At 36.7% G+C, this 20791-nt stretch overlaps 1 protein-coding gene across 15 annotated transcripts in view; it reads right to left on the reverse strand.

Annotated features, from left to right (window-relative positions):
• DNAH12 (dynein axonemal heavy chain 12) overlaps positions 1-20791 on the reverse strand; it is a 210342-nt gene that overhangs the window by 162690 nt on the left and 26861 nt on the right. For 13 of the 15 annotated variants that reach the window (XR_007514395.1, XM_049861986.1, XM_049861984.1 and 10 more), the window contains 5 exons: positions 11786-11964; positions 7120-7255; positions 1943-2068; positions 977-1111; positions 452-645 (listed from right to left, as the gene is read on the reverse strand). Coding sequence is in view for 14 of the 15 variants with exons in the window: in XM_049861986.1 (XP_049717943.1) it covers positions 452-645; positions 977-1111; positions 1943-2068; positions 7120-7255; positions 11786-11964 (770 nt within the window). In the remaining variant the exon portion in view is untranslated. Of the gene's footprint in view, positions 1-451; positions 646-976; positions 1112-1942; positions 2069-7119; positions 7256-11785; positions 11965-13547; positions 13630-20791 lie in introns of those variants that run through there. The other 2 variants (XM_049861985.1, XM_049861998.1) reach the window with 2 other exon arrangements.

Consider the following 20791-nt stretch of genomic DNA (forward strand, 5'->3'; position numbering starts at 1 on the left):
GAAACAACTGAAGGCACGGGCAGTTGACAGTTTTTCTCAGAGCCACAGAAGTAAAGCTGACGGTACAGAGACAGAACTGAAACCATCATTTCAGCTGTGCTGCACGTGCTAAACACGCATCGGATTTGTAAACGGGAAACTGACCAAAGGTATCCAAGTAAAAAGCAAATCTGACTCCACATTTCTAATTTTTGGTGTAAACGTTAGTCAAATAATTAATTGCATAAAAAAGTGAACTGATTCTGGAAAACCCAAATGAGACTTCGGTTATTCTATTAGTAAAGTTAGGTGGTACTTTAGCAGCATTTGAAGCTTCTCCCATATGATACTTGATTCACTTTAAAATGGATGAATTAAGTCCTATTTTAAACACCCGAGAACATAAAATCAACTTATAATCCTTTGACATCATTTGCTTAATTTTTATTACATTACCAGAAATATAAATTACCTTTTTTCTGTTCGTTGCCACTTCAAAACAAAATTAAAAAACTTCTGATAGGGCTCGATGTTAACTTTCAACTTATCCAGTTCAGGATATTTTGTCAGTTCCCATTTGAAAAGTTCCTCTTCTTTATTAATAAACTGAACTGCTTCCTCAGACTCCTGAATACGTTTCTGCAGTTGTCTTACATCTGCCACATACTGAAAGCAAATAGTTTTTTAACTCAAGAAACAGTCAAGTAATATTGTCAAGACTATATGATACTACAGAGGATATGTCCTTGCATTTATACAGCAACTCTAAATATTAACTATGCAACATAGAGAACAAAAGGTATAGTCCTGTCTGCTTTACAAATAGAAAACTAAGGCACAAAAAGATCACATGGGCAGTACCAATGCCAGGCCTAAGAATCACCTCCCCATTTGCCATAGTAAGATATGTTACTCTGTATTTTCTTTTATCATGGAAACATGTCCTGTATTAAATCTGCAGGCCTGCCATAGTTACTGCCTCACGTATTTATCAGACCTGGTGCATGCGTTCCAGCTCTGCGAATTCTGTAAATTCTTCCATGCGGCGTGATTCCTTTTCTATTTCCAAAATCAGTTTCTCTCTCTTGGCTATTAGTTCATTTTCTCTTTTATGTTTAGCAGTCTCAACGAGCTTTTAAAAAAATAATTAATCATGTTAATTATTTTATTACAAAGAAAGGGTTATCAAAACAGAAATCTGAATGCTTTATATAGTAACAAAAACCATCAGAGAGGTAAAAATGGGCATAAAAATAAAATATTGTATATAATGACTGATATAAAAATGCAAAGAATAATAAACCACTTGGGAAAATTTTCCTAGATCTCCAAGGAGACTTTCACAATTTTTGTGTATTAATTAGAAATTTTAAGTATTTAGCAGATTCCGGCATAGTAATAAAAGCTACCATTTACTGATCCCATATTATGTGCCAAGAACTATTAAACACCTAACCTCATTATTGCAGGTATTATTATTATTCTCATTTTAGAGATGAAGAAATAAAAGCTTATAGAAGTCAAGAGGCATGTCCAAGGCCACAGAATAGTAAACGTTGACATCTAGATTAGAATCCCACTCTATCTGACTGAAGTCCATCATTTTCATTAACTTTACCACATCACCGACCAATTTAAGATAAACTGGTTTACATTGGAGCGCTGGTGGTGCAGTGGTTGAGAGCTCAGCTCTTAACCAAAAAGGTCAGCAGTTCAAATCCACCAGCCACTCCTTGGAAACCCTATGGAACGGTTCTACTCTGTCCTCACTTCTCTAACATCAGCCTTGCTACTTAACAGGCCCTGTGAGTTAGGACCTAACTGCCTGTCCTAAGCCCCAACCTTATATTGATACATGAAGCTATTTTTTAAAGGTAGACAGCAAGTACGTATGAAAATTAAATGTGAACACTATATTAAAAAATGTCAGTATAGAAGAGTACATACTGAAAAATAAATGTACCTCATCATTTTCATCAAAGATAGGATTAATTTTCCCAGGCCACAGGAGGACAGCTGCATTTAAAGCTAAGTCCTCTGGAGGAAATAGAAAAACATCTAAAAAGTAACTCATTCGGCGTTTGGATTCCTACAAAAGAAATTCCAGACATAATACACCTTATAGAAAGTCTGAGGCATTATGAAAAAATAACCAGCAATTTATAATACTCCTTCAAGTTTCAATTTGACTCAGATTATTAACTGATACTTTACACCAGCAAAATCACAGGTGTATTTTAATAGCTGTAATATGTATTTGTCTTCATACCACACAAATGCATACTTCTATATGTGAAATAAATTTTTTTAGTCTTCACTTGCAGTTAATTTAACATAAAGGTATTCTCAGTCCTCCTTGCATAAGTCTAAAAAAGGTGATCAACGTGAAGCTTTTGTTCTGCAACCCCTTAAATTTTCCATTTTTATTTATTTATTTTTGAATCTTTGCTAATAAAATTTTTAGCATCTTTGTTTTGTTAGGAAACCCTGGTGATGTAGTGGTTAAGTGCTACAGCTGCTAATCAAAAGGTCAGCAGTTCGAATCTACCAGGCACCCCTTGGAAACTCTATGGGGCAGTTCTACTCTTCCCTATAGGGTCGCTGAGTCTGACTCAATGGCAGTGGGTTTTGGTTTTTGTTTTGTTATGTATCTTCAATAATATTACCACCTTTTCTGCCTATTTGGCACACAGTGAGTAGTCCAGAAAAAGTTGGGGAGTAAATGGTAATGGGAAAAAAAAATCTTTAAAACCAATAGATTTGCCTGGGTAGAAAAGTTGAATACTTTCATCCCCTATCACTTTCACTAGAAGCCCTGGTGGCACAGTGGTTAAAGCGCCTGGCTGCTAACATAAAAAGCTTGGCGGTTTGAATCTGCCAGTCACTCAGTGGGAGAAAGATGTGGCAGTCTGCTTCTATAAAAGTGTACAGCCTTGGAAACCCTATGGGGCAGTTCTACTCTGCCTATATGGTCACTCTGAGTTGGAATCAACATGACAGCAGTGGGTGGGTTACAGCTTCTGCCAATCAATCTGTAGTGCTATAATTTTTAAGAACTGAAATACAGATTCAAAGGCTAATTCAAGGTTTTTGGTTTGTTTGCTTATTTCCACTACATATAGTACCCATACTCATTGCCGTTGAGTAGATTTTGACTCATAGTGACACTATAGGACAGAGTAGAGCTGCCCCACATGGTTTCCAAGGAGTGGCTGGTGGATTCGAACTACCAACCTTTTGGTTAGCAGTTGAGTTCTTAATTACTGTGCCACCAGGGCTCCTTATATTTAATACGTGTATTATATATACCAGTCCACTTATGTAAAAGACATCAGACAAATTCTAATAGATGGTATAGCACCTGATACCTGACCAGTACACCTGAAAACTATCAAGGTCATCAAAACAGTGACTGTCTGAGAAGCTTGAAAGCTTCCTCTTTGAGCTTAGAAGGGAGATGAGGATGCCTGCTATCATCCACTGACGCTCAGCGTTGCACTGGAGGTCCGACCTAGTCTACTGTGGCAAGGAAAACAGCTTTGGATATGTGTAATGTTTGATAAGGACAAAAACAAAACTGTCATTATTTGCAAGTTATACAATGCTACATGTAGACATTACACAAAAATCTACAATCAAAATTAAGAAGAGAAATAAAAAAAATACATAAATGTAAAAGTTAATATTTAAAAACAAAGAAAATAAAAAAATTTTAAACGAAGAAAATAATTTAGAAAGAGCGCTAGGTATTAACTTGGTATATAAAAATAAATTGTATATTATAACTCAAAGTATAAAATAAATATCCATGAGTCCATACTGATATAAATAATGACTGACTATATAAATAATGATACTGATATAAATAAATGACTGAACAAGTTAATAACTGGGGGGAGAAGAAACAAATCTCTCCTGCAGAAGAATTACAGATGAATCATGTAGCTATTTCACCCTAAAGGAGAGGGAACATAGCCACCCACTTCCGAGCTGTGGGCTGCAAACAGTAACCTCCTTCCAAAGAGTCCAGCATGTGAAGGGGAAGAAAAAGAGTAACTTCACAGTGGAGAGATCTAACAAACACTGCTTTAGCCCAGTGACTGAGGGCAACATGAACAGTCAAAATCACGTTGATAGTATGCAACCTTGATGTCATGTGATGAAAACGGCAGTTTATGGTCCTCCTCTCAGAAACCAGTCTATTTATGGAAAAGACATCAGACAAATTCCAACAGAAGGTATAGGATCCAATACCTGATCAGTACACCTTGAAACTATCAAGGTCATCAAAACTGCAAATGTCTGAGAAATTATTACAGCTAAGAGGAGCCTAAGGAGACACGGCAATTAATTGTAATGTGGTTTCTTGGATGGAATCCTGAAGCAGAAAAAGGACATTAGATAAAAACTAAGGAAATCTGAATAAACTATGGATGTTAATTAATAATGATGCATCAATATTAGTTTATCAATTATGACAAATGTACCATACTAATGTAAGGTGTTAATGGGGAAACTGTGTGAAGGGCACTTATGGGAACTTCTGTACTATCTGCTCAATTTTTCTATAAATGTAAAGCTGCTCTAAAAATAAAGTCTATTAATTACTTTTTTAAGGAAATGTATTTCTGTATCAAGCAACAAACAAAAGACGAAACATTTTAGAGAAAGCATTTAATATAGCATCAAAAGATACTAAATGCCTGAAGATATATCTAACAAAAGATGTGCAGAACCTCTATAGAAAAAATTCTAAAGCACTGAGAGATGTTAAACGGGTAAATAAAGATACACCACATTGGAAGACTCCAAAATGCATATATCACAATTCTCCCCATCATCTACTCAATGCATTCCCAATTAAAATCTCAGCAGGTTTTTGTGAAATGTAAAAGAGTTGATCCTAAAATTTAGATTGTAAAAAAATGCTAATTTTCTCTAAATTTATTATCAGTTCAATGAAATCTCAAATCAAAATCCCAACAGGTATTTATGGAATATGATAAGCTGATTCTATAATTTACATGCAATTGCTAAAGGTCAGCACTAAGCAAGAAGCTTGATGAAAAACAGGGTAGGAGGACATGCCCTCCCAGGTATATACCTGAGAAAGTCAGCACCTGTGTAAGGCAGAAAACTTAGAGAAGGAAAACTCAAATATTTTCCACTAACAGAGACAGAAAAGTGCTAAGACAGTACCCTGTCAAAGGCGGAAAACTTGCAAGACCCAGAAAAACAAGGCAGTCCTGTCAAGTTCCGGCTCTCATAGGTGTTACTGTATATGATAGAGGTGTCACTGCAGAGTAGTGGAAAACGAATGGTCTCCTTAATAAATACATAATTGCATATCTATGTGGAAAAAATAGTAAAACTGGATCCTTACCTCACATCATTCACAAAAATAAAATTCGAGGAGGACTGAAAACCTAAACGTGAAAGGCAAAACTAAACAGCTTCTAGAAGAGGATATTAAAAAAACTCTTGAAGTCCCTGTGGTAGGAAAAGATTTCTTAAACAAGACACAAGAAAGTACTAGCTATAAAATAAAAGATTGATACATTTGCATTAAAATTAAGAACTGCTCATCAAAACCATCCATTAAAAAATTTTAACAAATTACAGAGTAAAACAAAGGATATTTATTAATAACATATTAAAAGCTATTACAAATCAGTAGGAAAAAGACACACGACCCAAAATAAAAATGGGCAAAAGACATGTACTGGCATTTGACAAAAGTGGAACTCCGAATGACTTAAATTCGTTTGTATTCGGGAAAATGCAAATTAAAAACACAATGAGTCACTACCCAACATACTGATAAAATTCAAAATATCTGACAATACCAAATTGGGTAAGGATGTAAAATAATAGGAATTCTTATACACTGCTGTATGAGTGTAATATTGGAACCACTTTGGAAAGAGTCTTACTTTAAATAGTAAAGGTGAAGATAAGCATATCATGTTATCAGAAGGGACCAATCCCCAGAGAAGGACATCATGCTCGGTAAGGCAGAGGTCAGTGAAAAAGAGGAAGACCCTCAATGAGATGGATTGACACAGTGGCTGCAACAGTGGGCTCAAACACAGCAACGACTGTGAGGATGGCGCAGGACCAGGAACTGTTCTGTTCTCTTGTGCACTGGGTTGCTATGAGTTGGAACCAACTCGACGACACCGAACAACAACATAACACCAGGAAGGAACACATGAATATATACACCAGGACACATGGACAGAAATGTTCCCAGCAGCATTGCTATTAATGTTAAAGTAGAAACAACCCAAACATCCATCAGCAGTAAAGTAAAAGAACAAAATTATGGTGGAGTCACACGACGGAACACCAGACAACAAAGAAAATAAACAAGCTATAGCTATGGAACACTCCTAACAATGTTAACAAGACACAAAAGAACAAAAATGGTGTGATTTCATTTATGTGAAGATCAAAATCAGACAAAACTAAACAATATTGATTAGAAATGTAAATGATAAAACTCTAGAGAAGACCAAGGAAGTTATTACTATGAAAGTCAGAATGGTGCTCGCCTCGAGAAAACCGTAGGGGATTGTGATGGGCTTCTAGTGCGCTGGCAAGGTTGTATTTCTTCCCTGGCTGGTAATTACTGGGTGTTCACTTTATAATATTTTTTAACTGTACAATGTTCTAGGCAATTTTAAGTATGTGTGCTATGTTTCACGTTTTTAAAAGCTTTTTTAAACAAAGAAATTAGAGTAAAATATATGTGAATATGTACATAATCTTGTGTTGGGGAAGGCATAAACATACCATTAAATGTAGAAACTATAAGATAATTAAAAAAAAAAAACTATGGTGTTTAATGATGCATACATAGCTGATGAAACCAAAGAGAAACAGATACGAATACTGTAAAAATCAAGTGGGAACCTCTAGAGGAATGAGGGAGGGAAGGAGATGTGATCAGAAAGGTGTACGCAGAGGGCTTTTAGGGTCCTGGAAATACCCTATTTCAACCTTCATAATTTTTTAACTATATGTTTTACACATTTTCAATATGTATGTCAAATTTTACAATGAAAAAGGCATATATTTTGCATATGTATATATATATACTCTTATATATATTATAAATACATATTAAAAGATTCTTACCTTGATCCTTGAAATCAACTCTTGAATTCCAAAAGTTCGGGCTTTTTCTACAAAAGTTATCAGTTCCATCATTTCTTCTGTTGTCTCAGGGACTCTTAATGCATGTTCTCTAATGGCTTCAAATTCACTGCAAATACTGAAATAATACTCTGCTTTATAGCCATGGTAACGATGTTATGTTATACTCAATAAATGTGTATTATTATGATGATTATAAAACAGAAACTGTAATATGCTAAAAATACTTGGTTAATCCATTAAAATATTTGAAATTAGTTAAGCTTAACTTACGTGATATAACAGTAAACATCACACGTTATAAAATCTGTAAAAGTAATGTAATATTTTATTGTGGAATTATAGCATGCTTGAAATTTGTTTCTGAGTGAACCCTTTGATCCTGCTGAATAACCAGATAAGCAGTGAAATACAGAGCACACTTTGGATCAGGCAGCTGCCCCAGCTGCTGCTCATAGTTTAGGCAAGTCTCTGAAGTTCTTTCCTCGTTAGTAAAATAACGCTATTGACATTCACATTGCTGGATTGTTGTACACAATAATGAACGTAAAGGGCCTAGCACATAGTACACTCTCATTTACTGGTAACTATAATTTTAATATAATCATTAGTTCAATTATTAGTGCCTCTTGTGAAAGATGACATTATAGTAAGTGAAAAGATCAAAACCTTATATATATATATGTATGTTTGTAAATCTACTATTAGAATATTCTATGTATGTAAGTATAAAACTACATTCATACCCTGGAGTCATTATTCAACTAAGGGTACATTTCATAGAATTTTTTCCTGTGCCTGGCAATATCTGTAATGCCATGATATTACCTAGAATATCAGAAAACCTTAAGCAAAATCAAAGTATAAAAGAGGTAAGTGATTTAAAAAATAAATTTCAGTTCATGCAGGTATTTCATTTATATTGTGTCAGCAATTACACTTAGCCATTCATTTGTTTCATAAATAATTGAGTATCTACAATTTGCTAGGCCAAGTTCTAAGCATTGGAGATAGCAGCAAACAAGACCAAGTCCCTGCTCTCATAAAGTTCACATTTAAGTTGGGGAGAGAGATAAAGGCACACAAATACATAACACAATATGAGGTAGTAAAATGTGCTCTGAAGAAAAATAAAGCAAGGTAAGGGAATAAAGAATGATGGCGCGTGGAGAAAGGGTCACAGTTTTACATAAAGTGACCAGGGAAGGTCTCTCTAGAGAGGTGTATTTAAAGTGAGAAAAGAAAAAAAATGAGTCATGCAAATACCAGGGAAAGAGCACCCCAGGAAGAAAAAAACGGCAAGGATAAAGGCCCTGAGGTAGCAATAAGCACGGCATATTCCAAGAATGGCAGGAAGGCTGGATGAAGACAAGAGAGAGGGCACAGAAGATGCTGGCGAGGTAAGCAGGAGTCAGATCACATAGGGCTTTGTGGTCAATTCTTGATTATCAAAATATAGAAGGAATGCATTATGTAGAAAATGCAAAAAGACAGGTAATCCTCCTAAGGGCACTTTCTCCTTGCTAGAGTAGAATTTGAGTCCCTTGGGGAGAAACATAACATAGCAAAAGAAAAAAAGGAAACAAAATGACTGCTAACAAGATGGGCCAGGCAGATGCTACGCCAAACTGCAAATGGATTGTTTTAACCACTGTGCCACCAGGGCTCCTCGTACTTAACCTAGGGGTACACATTTCTTCCTTTTGATGTTAACCATCTCAAGTATGGAACGTAAACACAAAAAAATTAAAGAGCGAATGAGGTAGAGGAAATTGGACAACTGTTCAGCTACTTTGATATCATGGGTTTACAGTAAAACATAGTTACTTTGTTAGAAGTAATAGAGTTTCCCAGAAAAACCACAGATACTCCAAAAATAAATATATAAAAAAAGTCATGTTAAATATAAATCACTTTTGGATTAACTATGACATTACCACTGCTCTTGCTCAAAAGACTGCTAGATTCTCAAAAAAGGGATAGTGTTATAGATTGAATTGCGCCCCCCAAGATATGTGTTGCAAATCCTAACCTCTGTCTGTGGTTATAACCCCATTCACAAATGAGTAGTGCTTGTTATGTTAATAAGGCAGGATTGGTTATGTCAATGAGGATTAGGTTATGTTTATTACGTCAATGAGGCATGATTAGGGTGTGTCTTGAGTCAATCTCTTTTGAGATATAAAAGAAATTAAACAAGCAAGTGAGAGAAGCAGAGATGGGGAAAAGAGATGCCAAGCAACATGAAGATCACCCAGGAGCAGAAGCTCAGAGACAAGGACTTTCCTCCAGAGCCGACAGAGAAAGGCTTTCCCTGGAGCTGGCACCCTGAATTCAGACTTCTAGATGCCTAAACTTAAGAAAATAAATTTCTGTTAAAGCCACTCACTTGTGGTATTTCTATTATAGCAGCACTAGCTAACTAGGACAGACAGAATCTAATACTTGACTAACTTTGATATCATACCTTTGCACAAAGTATGCCTGTTAAACACCTTCTGACAGTCATATATTTGTTGTGTTGCTGTTAGGTGCTGTTTAGTAGGTTTCAATTCACAGAGACCCTGTGTACAACAGAATGAAACACTGCCCAGTCCTGCACCATCCTCATAAGTCATTTTTATGCTTGAGCCCACTGTTGCAGCCACTTCGTCAGTGCATGCTGTTGAGGGTCTTACTCTTTTCCCCTGACCCTCTACTTTACCAAGCGTGATGTCCTTCTCCAGGAACTGATCCCTCCTGATAACACGGCCAAAGTATGTGAAACGCAATCTCATCGCCCTTGCTTCTAAGGAGTGTTCTGGTTGTATGTCTTCCGAGATAGATTTGTTCATTCTTTTGGCAGTCCACAGTATATTCAATATTCTTCACCAATGCCACAGTTTAAGGGCATCAATTCTTCTTTCGTCTTCCTTATTCATCACCCAGCTTTTGCATGCATATGAGGCTACTGAAAACACCATGGCTTGGGTCAGGCATACCTTAGTCTTCAAGGTGACTTCTTTGCTTTTTAACACTTTAAAGAGGTCTTTTGCAGTAGACTTGCCCAATGCAATGCGTCTTTTGATCCCGGACTACTGCTTCCATGGGTATCGATTGTGGACCCAAGTAAAATGAAATCCTTGAAAACTTCAATCTTTTCTCTGTTCATCATGATATTGCTTATTTGCTTAATCATTAAAAAAATATTTATGGAAATTATAGCTCCCTTTACTGGGTGCCTATTCTATATCAGGCATGGTGCTAGATGCTTTACAAACGCTATTTGTGATCCTGACATTAGTCCTGAAAGACAGCTATAATTTTTCACAATTGGCATAGAAGGAAACTAGGGCTCAGAGGAATTAAGTAACTTGCCCAAAGTCATGAAACTAGTTAATGGTGGAGCCAGGATTCAAATTCAGGTCTTTCTGATCTCAGAGTACACAGTTTTCTCACATTGCTTCTGGGGAAAAAAACTTAATAGCTACATTTATCAGGTATCATGTTTCAGGCACTGTGCTAGGTGCCATACATATACAGGTTTTAATCCTTACAGAAGTTACAAATTCAGATTCCTTTAGAAGGTCAAACAGGTAACAAATGAGTTAGATGAGTTGGTGATGAGTTGGTTGAACACTGGATGAGGAAACCAGAGGACACATTTTCTGTCTAAAGGGGAAAGCTCCTACTCAGCTCCATTTATTGTTGGAGGCTCAATGTGGCATGTCGTTGTTGTTATTAGGTGCCATCAAGTTGGTTCTGACTTATAGCAACCCTATGTTCAACAGAACAAAACACTGCCCGATCCTGCCCCATCCTCACAATCATTGTCATGCTTGAGCCCATTGTTGCAGCCACTGTCTCAATCCATCTCAGTGAGGGTTTTCCTCTTTGTCACTAACCCTCTACTTAACCAAGCATGATGTCCTTCTCCAGGGACTGATCCCTCCTGATAACATGTCCAAAGCAAGTGAGATGAAGTCTCACCATCCTTGCTTCTAAGGTACTTTCTGGCTATACTTCTTCTAAGACAGATTTGTTCATTCTTTTGGCAGTCCGTGGTCTTCCTATTTTTTCAAGAAAATTAAGAAATCTGGATGTGTGTGTGTGTGCATGTGAAATCTTCGTTTTGAAATGTTGATAACAAATTCAAAATTTGTTTAAACAAATCAAAATATAACACAGAGTGAGACAAGTAAAAACATTTGTATGACACATTCAACTGGCAGCCCTCAGTTTATGAATCCAATTTTACAGCCACCCTACAAAGCAGATATTACTGTCTCCATTTACAGATGATAAAAATAAAATAGGTCATATAACAAGTAAATAGTGGGGTCAGGAATGATCCCTGATCTTCCCAATATCACTGAAAACCTATGGTCTTTCCATTATCATGCAACCTGTAGCCAAACACTGGATTACTTCAATTTCTTTCTTTTTAAATCTTGGCTTTCCTTAAAATTAGTCTCAAACAGTATCAAAACAAACAACAAAAAAAAATTCTACCCCAAAGAGACTATAAAAGAATCTTCTTAGGAAGTAGATATGCAGGAAAAGTTTCAAGTATTCATGTTTTAATCTTGTTTTCTTAAACAAGAGTTACTATTAGCGAAATATTTATTTTAGCCCTATAATTCTGGGTTTGGCAGTTAATTCTACTTACCATTCATTTTCTTTCCTATGTTTTGATGCTATATCATTTAACAATATGCTTGCAAAGGCTTTTGTTTTATTTATCAGGCCTGTCTTTAAATCATCACAATCCAAGCGCACCATAGGGAAGTGAACCCACTGCGGCAAAAGCATCATTTCTGAGGCAAGACTTAAAAATCTTCCTATAAGCTTAAAAAAAAAAAAAAACACATTGAAAATTTTCTAATTCATCAGTGATTTTATACTACTTTATTGTGATGAAATTCTTAATCATATGATATATATGCAAAACTGTTTCTTTTTGTTAAGTAACTAAAAATTTTCCCCTTGTTACTTAAATCTCCTTTCCACCTTATCCTTTCACTAAGGAATTTGCCAATTTACCAGTAAATATCCAACATGATATCATTATAGCATCAGACTGGAGATTTCCAAAAGTGAAATTTCCCCCGTGAGTTACAAAAACTATCACTGAAGTCAGCTCTTTTCTGTCTGTTTAGGAACAAATCTACGTCATGTGACAATTTGTATATCTGACAAATATTTGCTTGTGTCATTATTGACGCCTCACAAAGGATTCTAATCCAATCTTCAGGAAAAGAAATGTAAGGGACTTTTTGGTTTGGGTCAAAAAAATCTAGAAGGAAAGAAACAATGTGTTTTTCATTACCAAAGATTCAAGACATTGGAATTTATATCACCTTCTTAAATACTCAGACTCTAGGGTAATTTTAAAAAGCAGTTTGGAAAAAAACATGATAAAATGTGCTGCATTTTGTGAAAGTGAAATGCACCCACCTACTCTGGGCAACTTTCACTTCATTTCACAATCCACCTTTAATGTTGCCTCTATCAGCCTTCCTCTCTACCTATTTCCACTCTCCAACAAAATGTCCCATTCCTTTCACTCTTCCTTAAGGAAGCCTTCCTTTCATTTCCCTTGAGAGAGCTCAAAGCTACCATATTTTTTCTATAGTCTTTAATATTTGGTGGATTGGGCTTAAAATTTTCAGCAAAGTAAGAGTCATATGTTTAAGAAAGCATAGGAAAAATTAATTAATTCAAAGACTACATTGGAACACAAACCTGTACACCAATGTTCACTGCAAAAACCGAACCAAACCCACTGCCACTGAGTCAATTATGACTCACAGTGACCCTACAGGGCAAAGTAGAACTCCCCCATAGGGTTCCCAAGGAGCAGCTGGTGGATTTAAACTGTCAACCTCTTGGTTAGCAGCCAAGCTCTTAACCACTGCACTACCAATGTTCACTGCAGTACTACTCAAAATAACCAAAAGGTGAAAATAGCCTAAATGGATAAACAAAATGTGGTATATATACACACAATAGAAATGAAGGTATGATACATGTTTTCAAGATAAATGGATGAACTTTGAAAACATTATGCTGAGTAAAATAAGTAAATCACAAAAGGACAAATATTGTATGATCCCATTTATATGAAAGAGGCAAATATACAGAGACCTCTGGTAACTGCTACTAATAATATTTTCATTAGTAGTTAATGGGGGTAGAAGGGAGGATGGAAGAGGGGGTCACGGCTTAGGGAGCACTGAATTTCTGTTAAAGATGGTGGAATAACTTGGAAGAGGAGAGTGGTGATGAACGTACAACGTGATGACTGTAATCAACGTCACCGAATTGGCAAATGTTTTAATGTATATTTTCTTACCAAAGTTAAAAAAAAAAAAAAAAAAGACTAGATTGAGCACCCACTTGGTTCTTGGCAGGAAATACATCAAATAGAGAATAGATAGAGCTGATGGCACTGGGGAAGGGAGGGTAGTCATTTTCTTATTCTCCAGTATCATCATGAAGTTTTTCTGGGATCTAATTAACAGATATGGAAATAAAAATGGGATGGATCTAAGAAAATATAGCACACTGAAAACAACCCAAGAGAAAGGACAACATTTTCATACAATGGAATAGTATGTGGTAATAAACTATGACTACATGCAAAATATGGATAAATTTCACAATGATGAGTAAAAGATGAAAGACACAAAAGAACACATACACTTTCTTTGATATAAACTTATATATAAACTTAAAAATAAATCTTTCATATAAATTATAATGAACAAAACTAAACTATTTAAGGTAGGAAAAACATAAACTATAAAGGAAAGCAAGAAAAGTCAGGATAATAGTTACTCATAAAGAAGGACAAACAGCAACAACGAAACCTGTTGCTGTTGAGTTGATTCTGACTCATGGCAACCCCATGTGTTACAGAGTAGAACTGCTTTATACAGTTTCCTTGGATTAATCTTTACATAAGCAGGTCACCAGACCTTCCTTCCATAGTGCCTCTGGGTGGGTTCGAACCACCAACCTTCAGATTAGCAGACAAACACAAACTATTTGCACCACCAAGGGACCTGAAGAAGGTTATAGTTGAGGAGAAGCACATGGGTGGCTTCTGGAGCAATGCAAAGTTCTAATTTTTAACCTAGGTTATAAGTACCTATTAACCTATACATATGTGCTTTACATGTTGTTCTGCATGTATATTTCATAATTTAAAAAAATCTTTTGAACAATTTTAAACATAGGCAAAATATACCCATTACACAGTTTCACCACGACACATCTGTCAGTTTGTCCTACTGTGGTGGTGTCTTAGTCATCCAGTGCTGCTATAACAGAAATACCACAGTGGATGGCTTTAACAAAGAGAAATTTATTTTCTCACTGTCTAGTTGGCTACAAGTCCAAATTCACGGCATCAGCTCCAGGGGAAGGCTTTCTTTCTCTGTTGGCTCTGGAGGAAGGTCCTTCTCGTCAACCTTCCCCTGGACTAGGAGCTTCTCTGCGCAAGAAACCAGGGTCCAAAAGACACACTCTGCTCCTGGTGCTTCTTTCTTGGTGGTATGAGGTCCCCACTCTCTGCTTGCTTCCCTTTCCTTTTATCTCTTGTAAGGTAAAAAGTGGTGTAGGCTGCACTGAAGGGAAACTCCCTCTTACACTGGATCAGGGATGTGACCTTAGTAAGGGTGTTAAAATTCCATCCTAATCCTCTTTAACATAAAATTACAATCACAAAATGAAGGACAACCATACAATACTGGGAATCATGGCCTAATCAAGTTGACACATATTTTGGGGGGGACACAATTCATTCCAGGACAGGTGGCTTGCATGTTGCTGTGATGGTGGAAGCTATACTACAGGTATTTCAAATATCAGCAGGGTCAACCATGGTGGACAGGTTTCAGTGGAGCTTCCAGGCTAAGGCTAGGAAGAAGGACCTGGTGGTCTACTTCTGAAAAAACTGGCCAGTGAAAACCTTATGAACAGCTGTGAAACATTGACTGATACAGTGTCAGAAGATGGGCCCCTTGGGCTGGAAGGCACTCTCACTGGGGAAGAGCTGTCTCCTCAAAGTAAAGTCAACCTTAATGACATGAATGGAGTCAAGCTTTTGGGACCTTCATTTGCTGATGAGGCATGACTAAAAATTAGAAGAAACAGCTGCAAACACTCATTAATAATTGGAACATGGAGTGTACAAAGCATGAATCCAGGAAAACTGGAAGTCATCAAAAATTAAATGAAATGCACAAAGATCGATATCCTAGGTGTTAGTGAGCTGAAATGGACTGGTATTGGCCATTTTTAATCGATCATATGGTATACTATGTTGGAAATTACAAATTGAAGAGGAATGGCTTCGCATTCATTGACAAAAAAAAGTTTCAAGATCTATCTTGAAGTACAACGTTGTGCGATAGAATAATATCCATATGTCTTCAAGGAGTATCAGTTAATACGACTATTACTCAAATCTACCCACCAACCACTAAAGTCCAAAGATGAGGAAATTAAAAATTTTTACTAACTTCTGCAGTCTGAAATTGATCAAACATGCAATCAAGGTGCATTGATAATTACCGATGATTGGAATGCAAAAGCTGGAAACAAAGAACGATCGGTAGTTGGAAAAATATGGCCTTGGTGATAGAAACGATGCCGAAGATTGCATGACAGAATTTTGCAAGACCACCGACTTCTTCACTGCAGATACCTTTTTTCAACGACAGAAATGGTTAGTATATACATGGACCTCACCAGATGGAAAACACAGGAATCAATTTGACTACATCTGTGGAAAGAGACAATGGAGAAGATCAGTATCATCAGTTAGAACAAGGCCAGGGGCTGACTATGGAACAGACCATCAATTGGTCACGTGGAAGTTTAAACCGAAGCTGAAGAAAATCAAAACAAGCCCATGAGAACCAAAATACAACTTTGAGTATGTATCACCTAAATTTGGAGACTATCTCCAGAATAGATTTGACTCACTGAACACTAATGACCAAAGTCCAAGTTGAGTTATGGGATGACAAAGGACATCATACAGGAAGAAAGCAAAAGGTCACTAAAAAGACAGGAAAGAAAGAAAAGACCAAAGTGGATGTCAGCAGAGACTCTGAAAATTGCTCTTGAATGTAGAGGAGCTAAAGCAAATGGAAGAAATGATGAAGTAAAAGACGTGAAAAGATTTCAAAGGGCAACTCAAGAAGACAAAGTAAAGTGTTATAATGAAATGTGTAAAGCCCTGGAGTTAGAAACCCAAACACACTGGGCATTTCTTAGCCGGAAAAAAAAAAAAAAAAATTCAAGCCTTGAGTTGCAATTTTGAAGGATTCTATAGGCAAAATATCGAACAGCGCAACAAACATTGAAAGAAGATGAAAGGAATACACAAAGTTACTGTGTCAAAAAGAATTGGTTGATGTTCAATAATTTCCAGAGGTAGCGTATGGTCAAGAACCAATGGTATTGAAGGAAGACATCCAAGCTGCACTGAAGGCCTTGGCAGAAAATAAGGCTCCAGGGATTGAAAGAATACCGATTGAGATGTTTCAACAAACGGATGCAGCGCTGGAGATGCTCACTCATCTATGCCAAGAAATTTGGAAACGGTTTCCTGGCCAAATGGCTGGCCCATTCCAAAGGAAAGTGATCCATCAGAATGCAGAAATTATTGTACAATATCATTAATATCACATGCAAGTAAGATTTTGCTGAAGATAATTCAAAAACAGCTGCAGTACATCAACAGAGAACTTCCAGAAATTCAAGCTGGATTCAGAAGAGGACATGGAAAAAGGGATATCATTGCTGATGTCAGATGTATCATGGCTGAAAGCAGAGAATACCAGAAAGATGTTTACCTATGTTTTATTGACTATCCAAAGGCATTCAACCATGTGGATCATAACAAATTATGGATAATATTGCAAAGAATGAGAATTCCAAAACACCTAATTGTGCTCATGTGGACTCTGTACATAGACCAAGAGGCAGCCGTTCAAACAGAAAAAGGGGATACTGGGTGGTTTAAAGTCAGGAAAGGTGTGTCAGGGTTGTATCCTTTCACACACTTATTCAATCTGTATGCTGAGCAAATAACCTGAGAAGCTGGACTATATGAAGAAGAACGGGGCATCAGGATTGGTGGGAGAATCATTAACAACAACCTGTGAAATGCAATGACACAACCTTGCTTGCTGAAAGTGAAGAGGACTTGAAGCACTTACTGACGAAGATCAAAGACTACAGCCTTTAGTATGGATTACACCTCAACATAACAAAAACAAAAATCCTTGCAACTGGACCAATAAGCAACATTGTGATAAATGAAGAAAAGATTGAGGTTGTCAAGGGTTTCATTTTACTTGGGTCCACAATCAACACCTACAGAAGCAGCACTCAAGAAATCCAACGATGCACTCCACTGGGCAAAATCTGCTGCAAAAAAAAACTTCTTTAAACTGTTGAAAAGCAATGATGTCACTTTGAGGACTAAGGTGTGCCTGATCGAAGCCATGATATTTTCACTCACCTACTAACAATGAATAAGGAAGACCAACGAATTAGTGCCTTTGATTACTGGATTGGCGAAGAGTATTGAATATACCATGGACTACCAGAAGAACGAACATGTCAGTCTTGGAAGAAGTACAGCCAGTGTTCCTTGGAAGTGAGGATGGTGAAACTTTGTCTCATGTACTTCCCACATGTTATCAGGAGGGATCAGTCCCTGGGGAAGGACATCATGCTTGGTAAGGTAGAGGGTCAGCAAAAAAGAGGAGGACCCTTGATGAGATGGACTGACACAGTGGCTGCAACAATGAGCTCAAGCATACCTATGACTTAGGAGATAAAATTGGAACCATTATTCCTTGTTCTCGAGTATAAAGAATGTGATCCAGCTGGAGCAACAAGGGCTCACAAGGACACGTCAACTGGGCCCTGAGGTATGAAAACAATAGCTAGAACAATCTTGGAAAACATCTTTTTGGGAACCTTTCACATAAACAAATACTTAGATAGAACATGAAAGACCCATGTATTTTCCAATCTTATCTTTTTCTATTAGCATTTAATAAATAGTAAGATTTGTTAGACCAATGAAGACCCTACTGACTATCACTACTGAAATTTGTAGCAAAGATTATTAAGAAAGATGATTCAAAATGTAGAATCTTGGTGATTAAACAGTTTTTAGCCAATCTGTGAAAAGGTGAAGCTTTTAATGATTTTACTCACTGGTAATTCAATACATACTGATGATTTTATAACGTTCCTTAGACTCAGGCAGACATGGCTCTGGCAGTATGCTTGTCTGTTTCCCACTTTTGCCTCTTGGAACATATGTCAAATAAAATCCTTCTTCTTGCTTTACTGTAACTTTGTGATGATATGAAAATTAACTCAAAATGGATCAATCCCCTAGATAGGAGGTCAAACCATAAGACTCTTAAAAGAAAACATAGGGGTAAAGCTTTAGGACCATGTATTTGTCAATGGATTCTAGATACAACACCAAAAGCACAAGCAACAAAAGACAAAATAGATAAATTGGACCTCATTAAAATTAAAAACTTGTGTGCATCAATGGACATCATCAAAAAAGTGAAAAGACAACCTACAGAATGGGAGAAAATATCTGGAAATCATATATCTAATAAGAGTTCAATATCCAGACTATATATTTAAAAAAAACTCTTGCAAGACAACACAACATCAACAACAACAACAAAAAAAGACAAACAACAGAATTTAAAAAAGGGCAAAGGACTTGACATTTCTCCAAAGAAGATATACAAACGGCCAGTAAGCATATAAACAGATGCTCAACATCATTATCCATTAGGGAAATGCAAATTAAACCACAATGAGATACCACTTCACACCCATTAGGATGGCCATTATTAAAAAAAACAAAACATAAAATAACAAATGTTGACAAGGATTGGAACCCTCTCCTATTGCTAATGGGAATGTAAAACGGTACAGCCACTGCAGAAAAAGTCTGGTGGTTCCTCAAAAAGTTAAACACAGAATTACTATATGACCCAGCAATTCCACTCCTGGTTATAGATCCAAAAGAATTGAAAGCAGAGACTCAAACTGATACTTGTACACCAATACTCATTAGATACAGAATTATTCACAACACCTAAAAGGTAGAAACAATCCAAGTATCCAACCACAGATAAAGGATAAACAAAATGTGATACACACACACACACACACACACACACACACACACACACACACACACAGAGTGGAATATTATTCAGCCATAAAAAAGGAATAAAGTACTGAAATATGTTAGAACATGGATGAATCTTAAAAACATTATGTTGAATGAAATAAGTCAGACACAGCAGGACAAATATTGTAGGATCCCACTTCTATCAAACATCTAGAATAAGCAAATGCAGAGACAGAAAGCAGACTATTGGTTACCATGGGCTGAGGGGAGGGGGATATGGAGAGTTAATGCTCACTGGGTACAGAGTTTCTGTTTGGGGTGATCAAAAAGCTTTGGAAACAAATATTGGTGATGGTTGCACAACATTCTCCATATAATAAATGCCTCTGAATTGTGCACTTAAAAATGGTTAAAATGTCTGTCTTCGAAGAAGTACAGCCAGTGTTCCCTGGAAGCGAGGATGGTGAAACTTTGTCTCATGTACTTCCAACCTGTTATCAGGAGGGATCAGTCCCTGGGGAAGGACATCATGCTTGGTAAGGTAGAGGGTCAGCAAAAAAGAGGAAGAACCTTTTACCACAAGAAAAAATAAAGTAAATAAAATATTGATGCACACTTAGAGCGCTGGTGGTACTATAGTTAAAGAGCTTGGCTGCTAACCAAAAAAGTCAGCAGTTTGAATCCACCAGCTGTTCCTTGGAAACCCTATGGGGCGGTCTACTCTGTCTTATGAGGTCGCTATGAGTCGGAAACAACTCAATGGCAATTTTTTTTTTTTTTGATGCACATGACACAGATAAATCTCAAAGACATTACACTAATAAAAGAAATCAGACATGAGAGTATGTACTGTATGATGCCATTTCTATGGAATTCTAGAAAACAAAAATCTAAGCTATAGTAACAGAAAGCATATTAGTGGCTGCCTGGGGCTAGGGTTGGGAAGAATTGACTGGAATGGGGTACACAGAACCTTTCATAGATGGTAAAATCCTTTTTTACCTTGACGGTGGTGATGGTTACATGAGTATGTTAAATTTATCAGAACTCAACTGTACAATTAAACGGGCACATTTTATTGTACGTAAACTAAATCTCAATGAAGTTGTTTTATCAATTGTTCTTGAAATGAATGAAAAATGAAAATGGATTAATGGGTAGATAGATGAATTGAGGGATAAGTATGTGATTAAGCCCTGATGGCACCATGGTAAAGAGCTTGGCTGCTAACCAAAAGGTCAGCAGTTCAAATCCACCAGTCACTCCTTGGAAACCCTCTGGGGCAGTTCTACTCTGTCCTATAGGGTCGGTCGCTGTATGAGACGGAATCGGCTTGATGGCCTACAGGTTTGGTTTTTTTGGTTAAGTCAATACAGTAAAATGTTGGAATCTAGGTGGCGTTCTTTGTAAAATTCTTTCAATTTCTCTGTATGCTTAAACTTTTCATAATAAAATGTTAAAAATATTTTAAGATTT

This window comes from Elephas maximus, chromosome 20 (genome assembly GCF_024166365.1).
Source record: "Elephas maximus indicus isolate mEleMax1 chromosome 20, mEleMax1 primary haplotype, whole genome shotgun sequence".
In the NCBI taxonomy this organism is placed as follows: domain Eukaryota; kingdom Metazoa; phylum Chordata; class Mammalia; order Proboscidea; family Elephantidae; genus Elephas; species Elephas maximus.